Source organism: Poromitra crassiceps, assembly GCF_964638095.1.
Source record: "Poromitra crassiceps genome assembly, contig: HAP1_SCAFFOLD_1414, whole genome shotgun sequence".
Taxonomy (NCBI): Eukaryota; Metazoa; Chordata; class Actinopteri; order Beryciformes; family Melamphaidae; genus Poromitra; species Poromitra crassiceps.
In genome coordinates, this window is record NW_028150997.1 from 1 (window position 1) to 7832 (window position 7832).

Sequence of the window (7832 nt, forward strand, 5' to 3'; positions counted from 1 at the left end):
ACAGACTTCTGTCTGTTTCAACTCTCACAGCCTGTAATTATAAATGACAGTGATTATTGAGCATGACACTCAGCTCTGTGTGTGTGTGTGTGTGTGTGTGTGTGTGTGTGCATGTGTGTGTGTGTGTGTGGTGTGTGTGTGTGTGTGTGTGTGTGTGTGTGTGTGTGTGTGTGTGTGTGTGGTGTGTGTGAGTGTGGAGGAGATGGAGGAACATTACTGTGGTTTAGCTTCTACAGACAGGTCCAAACCCAACACCATGCCTGATCTCTCTCTCTCTCCTCTCTCTCTCTCACTCTCTCTCTCTCTCTCTCTTCTCCCCTCTCTCTCTCTCTCTCTCTCTCTCTCTCTCCCTCTCTCTCTCTCTCTCTCTCTCTCTCTCTCTCTCTCTCATAGCAGTACATATAAAGTTTCTATCTTTGATTTTTTTTTTTACAAAGGTTACAAACAAACAAACACACAGAAACATGATTGTCATGCAAAATGCAAGAGTGGATCAAAGAGACGTGTAATCCCCCAAAGTTTTGTAAAAATCTGATCAGCGGAATCCGAGATATAACTGAACTGAACTGAACTCGATCCTAAACTGTTTGGAAGAGGACAGCCTCTGTGTATGAAATGTGCTATACAAATAAACGGTCGTGTCCCACTCTCTCCACCCTCTCCCACCCCCCTCCCCAGGCCATGCAGTACATGGAGCTCCTCCCTGAGGCCTGCCGTCCGCTCTCGGGGACAGGGGGTGCGTTGGAGCGGCGCAGGCAGCTCCTCCGGTCAGCTCCCTGCCTACGATCAGGACCCCATGCAGTGTCAGGGCCTGGCCGGCCAGAGGAGGTAGGCTACAGTACAGTACAGGGACCCTTTACTCCATGACACAACTCGTCATATTACCTTACATAATCCCCCCTGGTTGCACTGCTCATTATATTACTTTACTTATTGCTCCCTTGATAGAAGTTACTTACAGTATTGTACCCGTTATGTTACTTTGCATACTACTCGCTAGCAACAGCAGCTTATTTACTTATGGTCTGGTATCAGTAATTAACTACACTACTCCTCACTACAGTACTTTACACTACTCATTATACTGTATGACACCATATATCATTTGGGAGCAGTAATTGGTTTAACGAGTCTACTAAATACACCACTTGGGAAGTGACTTTTGAAAGGCAGAAATCTCAGCTCTAATTGATGAGTGACTCACTGGTATTGGTCAACACAAACCTATCACTCCTGCACATGATAGATAGATGGGTTCTTTGAGTCATTATCATTCTATATAGATCCATAGTGTATATAGAAAGCACTACCCTAACCTAACCAAAGAACACACAGTGATTCAGAGTGTGCTCTTCCTGCAGATCTCCTCCATGCTGCTGTTTGTAAAGCACTACAAACAGGAAGTGCTGGGAGTCGGAGAGGTGGCCTTACCGGGGAGGGCGGGGCTTTGAGCGAAGCAGCCAATCAGAAGGAGAGCCAAGGAGGCCAAGGACCACGGCAACACCAATAGTAAGGCGGTGTCGCAGCTCCAGGAGCACGACGATGCTGCTGCTGCTGCTGCCGGCTCCACCAACGGGACGGACAATAAGAAGACTGAACATGCAAGTACCTTTTTTTTTATCGTTTTGGGGGATTTTCTCCCCCAATTCCCCCTGTTGTCCTGGTCGTTTTTTCCCCTTCCTTCTGCAACTCTGAGATTACACAAAAGATTAAACTGTATATCAAAAAAACAACCAAATTAATTTCAGAAAATGGCAGGAAATGTCAACACACAGCCAAAAAATATCAATATAGAGCAAAAACGAAAACAAACAATAGAGTGGAGCATTAGAGACCAAAAAGGTAGGAGCCTAAACAAAGGTCGATCAATATCACAAGTATCCAAATAGGACGAGATAGGAACTAGGCCTACTGCAAAGGAAAAGACCAAGCATTATTGTGGGGGAGAAAAACCAAACATCGCTGGCCCTGCCTGGACACCTAAAAGGATAGACATTACGTCTCAAAAGTAGGTTTAGATGTAAATATTGGGGGAGGGATAAATCTTTAGGGAAAAATGTATATGAATCTTTTCCTAAATATGAATCTTTTTTCCTTCAACATGACATTCTGAAGCTACATGTGAGTTGAATAAAGGGATCCTGTTGTGATCATGTGATCAGTCAGAAGGCTCTGCTTTCTTCTTTGTAGCCAAGGTGAAACCAGAGAAGCCTCTAATTGGTTCAAGACCCTCTTCCTGTGTGTGTGTGTGTGTGTGTGTGTGTGTTGTGTGTGTGTGCGTGTGTGTGTGTGCATGTGTGTGTGTGTGTGTGTGTGTGTGTGTGTGTGTGTGTGTGTGTGCGTGTGCGTGCATGTGCGTGCATGCCTCGTGTGTGTGTGTGTGTGTGTGTGTGTGTGTGTGTGTGCATGTGCGTGCGTGCCTCTTGTCTGTGTGTGTGTGTGGGGGGGGGGGGGGGGGGGGGGGGGGGGGGGGGGGGGTTGTAATGCTTTGCAGAACTGTTTGGAGGAAACAGAAACACATTTCAGAGTAGATCTCACCCGGAGTCACTAACAATAAAGCTGCACTTCCACTTTGCATTGTTGGCGGCCGCAGTGGGCGAGTCTGCAGGGCGGGCGAGGCTGCAGGGCGGGCGAGGCTGCAGGGCGGGGTGAGCTGCAGGGCGGGCGAGGCTGCAGGGCGGGTGAGCTGCAGGGCGGGTGAGCTGCAGGGCGGGTGAGGCTGCAGGGCGGGTGAAGGCTGCAGGGCGGGTGAGCTGCAGGGCGGGCGAGGCTGCAGGGCGGGTGAGCTGCAGGGCGGGTGAGGCTGCAGGGCGGGTGAGGGCTGCAGGGCGGGTGAGCTGCAGGGCGGGTGAGCTGCAGGACGGGTGAGGCTGCAGGGCGGGTGAGGCTGCAGGGGCGGGGTGAGCTGCAGGGCGGGTGAGCTGCAGGGCGGGTGAGCTGCAGGACGGGCGAGGCTGCAAGGCGGGTTGAGGCTGCAGGGCGGGTGAGGCTGCAGGGTGGGGTGAGCTGCAGGGCGGGTGAGCTGCAGGGTGGGTGAGTTGCAGGGTGGGTGAGCTGCAGGGCGGGTGAGGCTGCAGGGCGGTGAGGAGCTGCAGGGCGGGTGAGGCTGCAGGACAGGTGAGGCTGCAGGGCGGGGGAGCTGCAGGGCGGGTGAGGCTGCAGGGCGGGTGAGGCTTGCAGGGCGGGTGGCTGTCAGCAGGCGGGTGAGGCTGCAGGGCGGGGTGAGCTGCAGGGCGGGTGAGGCTGCAGGGGCGGGTGAGGCTGCAGGGTGGGTGAGGCTGCAGGACGGGTGAGGCTGCAGGGCGGGTGAGGCTGCAGGGCGGGTGAGCTGCAGGGCGGGTGAGGCTGCAGGGCAGGTGAGGCTGCAGGGCGGGTGAGGCTGCGAGCCTAGGAATCGACTTGTGGGGACCCACAGAACCCATTCTCTGCCATGCCAGTTCTTCCCTTGCCAAAATGTAGCCTAAATTTGGAGTGTTATTTAGCACCCTGCCCGGTCTTCTAGTATGATACCAGATATGATATCAGACACTATCTTTAAAAATGAGCCCGCTACAGCAATGGGTGGGAGGGAGGGGACAAAATCTGGATTATGAAAACAGGGAGGAAATGGAAATGTCTTTGATTGACAGCAAAACAAATCCTTATTTATGTTGCACTGTCCCTTTATGCAGCCCCCTCAGTTCAGCGTCTGTGTGAAAGGCTCTGTTTGACCTCTTTAGCTGACAGCAGAAACTACAGTGAAGAAGAGTTGGTGTCAAACAACGTTGGCACATGGCTTAAACTTTGACATTGTGAGTGAGAGCAGAAGTAGCTGAAGGGTTTGATGTATAATTTATTGTAGTGTCCTTTGCCACATGTGATCTTCTCTCTCCCCATCTGTCCTGTCTGCCTGCTGTCCTTTCCAATAAAGGTCAAAAATTATATAAAAAATAAAAAATGGCAGGATTTTGATGGCTCTGAACGAGAGGTTACGTTACGTTACGAGATTTTGGCGGGAAAAAAGAAGCATGTCTCACTAATATTCTCTCCTCTCTCTAGCTCTGTACTGGCTGTCAAGTAGAGGTTGCTAAGACAACCCGGTTGTCTATGCGGAGCGGCCGGTTACCATGACGCCCTGTGGCATCCCACCTGCTTCCTGTGTTCGGAGTGTGGCCAGGGATTGGTGGATCTGGTCTACTTCTGGTCCAATCAGAAGCTGTTCTGCGGACGACACTACTGCCAGACGGTCTGGCCACGATGCTCAGGCTGTGACGAGGTGAGGAGGGTCTACAGCTCAAACTAAATACTGAGTCAAAGTACTACTTGAGTAAAAGTACTACTTGAGTAAAAGTACTACTTGAGTAAAAGTACTACTTGAGTAAAAGTACAGATCAGAAAATGACTTTTGTAGAAGTTAAAGTCACCTATTAAAATATTACTTGAGTAGCCTATCTGATATTAAATGTACTCAAGTATTGAAAGTAAACGCTGTCAATCAAGGACCTGATACATGCCAAATACTACTACTACTCCTACTCCTACTACTCCTACTACTACTCCTACTATTGGCTCATTTCCACCACATTTTACTGCCCTGCACAGCTCGTCACCAGTCGGCTCTACTCGTTTCGGCCCGATGGATGTTCTGCTTCGACCGCAGATCATCTGCCCCCGCCCACAGCTGGTCGTCATAGCGACCGCATATCTGTCCTTCGCTTATAGCCGAAGTAGGCTATAACATAACGTTACAATTAAATCCATCCACAGAACTTTTAAACTGTTTATGAAATACTGGTGCCTCTAAATGACCTACAGTGTACATGGGCAAATGTGACAATCGGCCAGGAGATGCATGCGCTGCGCTGCGCGGGGACGGGAGAGGCGCTACAGACAGAGTGTGAAGCCTGTACCCCGTTGGCCTCTCACCAGGCAAGACCGCGGCTTCAGCCTAGCAGAGCGCTGCACTCAGGAGCTTCCTGAGCACAGACTTTTTTCACACTCAAAACAATTGAAACCACCGCCAAGATTTTATTTCACCAGAGGCGAAGGCAGCAACACAAAAGACTGATGGAAATATACATAAGAGAAGAGAAGGTAAGCCCACTAAACTGGTATGCAGCATTGCATTGACAGTCAGTAGATAGAGTAAACACGATTCTGCCTGACCAATCAGTCGTCAACAATGTTTTCACGTCACCGTATGGTACCGGGTTCACAGAAAAGAACCCCGATGAGGCAGGTACGAAAAGTAGCACGACTCGACCCCAATACAACCCGGGCTGGGACGGTTTTAACCGGTGGAATGAGACAATTTATCGAGTCGAGCGGAGCGGGATCGCGCTACTACCTGCGGTGGAAATGGGCCATATTACTACTACTACTAATAATGATGATGATAATAATAATTCTAAGATTGTATTTACTGGGATGTTCCACTATGTTCCCACTAGGTATAGGATCTGTTTGACCACAGTTGTACGGTATCTCAGTACTTTGTTTTCTCTCCTCTCCTCTCCTCCTCTCCTCTCCTCTCCTCTCCTCTCCTCTCCTCTCCTCTCCTCTCCTCTCCTCTCCTCTCCTCTCCTCTCCTCTCCTCTCCTCTCCTCTCCTCTCCTCTCCTCTCTCCTCCCCTCTCCTCTCCCCTCTCTCCTCTCCTCAGTTGATCTTCTGTCAGTCTTTCCACTCAGGGACAGATGGACAGATGTGGCATCATCATCATCACTGTGGGGAGAACCTGGACACGCCCTGTCAGCACTGACAGCCCTGTCAGCACTGACAGCCCTGTCAGCCCTGTCAGCACTGACAGCCCTGTCAGCCCCGACAGGAATGAGAAGACATTTAGAAAATAGAGAACTGGATGTCAGATGGAAAAAGCCTGGAAAAAGGTTTTACTAACATATCACATATCAAGAATACTATTCTATTGGTTTCTGTTTTTATTCTGTTATTTTAATCTGTTCTCAATCATCTTTCTCTGATGCACCTTTACCGTTGGGCATTTATTAAATGACACCATTAGCAAACTCCAAATTCAAACCTGCATACATTTTCAGATCAATCAGAACCAATTATATTTTCTCCAACTAAAGACTTTTCTTTTACACATAATGGAAATGTCCCAGCCAATACTTTTTTTAGGACTGTGTTTATATCTGACTGGCCCACAGGAGGCGCTGCTTCACTCGAGGAGGACAACATTTTTACTGGATTCTTGTTTTGCCTTTTTCTGCCAAGATGTCATAAATCAATATTGCTTTCTCTTGAGAACTATTCATATTTTACATTTAACTGCCCTTCTTTTTCCTTTACATTACAAATATCGTACAAGTAAAACAATTACGATGTATTGCCCGCTTTATATCTTCTCTTCTGTTTAACATGTTTTTCTCAATATGACTACAGATCCAGTTATATTCAATGTCTTTGTTGACATGGATCTCTGATGATGACTTCTTTATTTTGCTAATTAGATCTCTGATGGCGTTTTGGTAGCACTTAATAACGACCCATTTCACTATTACCTGTGCAGTAAACCTATGGAAAACGTATGAATTCACAGTAATCCTGTAATTCAAAACCCAATACATAATGTGTTTACAATATAAGCACAGTTTTCACGAAGGAGTAACACAGTATTATTGTTAACTTATAGTACTTTGCGCAGGTTAATAGACGGGAATAAAATGAAATGTTACCTGGTTTTGCTTTGAAAGGATGTCGCCTTGTTGAGACTTCACATCCACATTTATTTTGTGTCAGAATTAACAAGTTGAAGTGATATTGTGTTGTGTTGTTTGTTTTAAAACAGCAGGGGGCGTGCTCATGTGGTTACAGTAATCTGGCTGTGATGTGAAGAAGCTTTAAAGCAACACGGCAACAATAGTAAGACGTGTATTAGAAATAAAAAATGTTACAATGAAATTCTCGTAATTTTACATTGTTATTTCATAATGTGGTGAATCCGAGTCAACACATAGGCTACATAAGAGTAGCCTACATATGAGCATTTTGGCACTGTTGATTGATTGATTGATTGATTGATTGAAATTCTTTATTGATAATTAAAATACAAGTGGCCTCAGAGAAGCCCCAGATACAAAAATCAACAAAAGGATAAAAACACAATGAAGCCCAAAGGCTTATTTCCATTGTGGTCCTTTTAATATGTATATATGTTTGGAATGTGTATTGGTGATTTAACGGGGGTAGGCTAGCCAGTCCCGCAGACTACCAGTCATTGTGCTAAGCTAACTAGCTAACTGCTCTCTACTGCACGCACAGAGAAGAGAAGGGCATCGATCTTCTTGTCTTACTATTATGAATATGACAAATAGGTCAATCTGTCATAGGCTAATGTTGGCGTGTTGCTTTAACCTGCAGAGGAAGCTGCTTCTGCTCGATGTGTTTGTTGCTTATTGGCTTGAAATAAAGTTCATTACGAGTGAATCCACATCGTCTTTCATCTTTCTGTAGGGACTAGCCCTGATACACACACACACACACACACACACACGCACACGTTACCATCCTCCAACAAAAAGGTTGCAAGTTCGACCCCACAACAGAAGAGTCACCCCAACCTGCTGCTGGGGATGAGAGTCAGGTGGATGACTCAAGTGTGTGTGTGTGTGTGTGTGTGTGTGTGTGTGTGTGTGTGTGTGTGTGTGTGTGTGTGTGTGTGTGTGTGTGTGTGTGTTTGTGCTGGTGCGTGTGCGCGTGTGTGTGGGTGTGTGTGTGTGTGTGCGTGCGTGCGTGCGTGCGTGTGTGTGTGTGTGTGTGTGTGTGTGTGTGTGTGTGTGTGTGTGCACTGACCTACTCCCAGCAGGAATGCCAGCTATTCCCCTGGCTGGAGG

At 47.6% G+C, this 7832-nt stretch overlaps 1 protein-coding gene across 1 annotated transcript; it reads left to right on the forward strand.

The window, feature by feature from the left end:
* Positions 1 to 678: 678 nt before the first annotated feature.
* Positions 679 to 7337, forward strand: lmcd1 (LIM and cysteine-rich domains 1; the record flags this gene model as incomplete). Its single annotated transcript, XM_083664377.1, is given in 10 exon segments — positions 679 to 765; positions 767 to 818; positions 821 to 828; positions 1362 to 1434; positions 1437 to 1468; positions 1470 to 1598; positions 4039 to 4069; positions 4072 to 4095; positions 4098 to 4255; positions 5639 to 7337. Coding segments are annotated over 10 exon segments (693 nt in total), but the record flags the coding sequence as incomplete, so codon positions are not given.
* Positions 7338 to 7832: the final 495 nt, after the last annotated feature.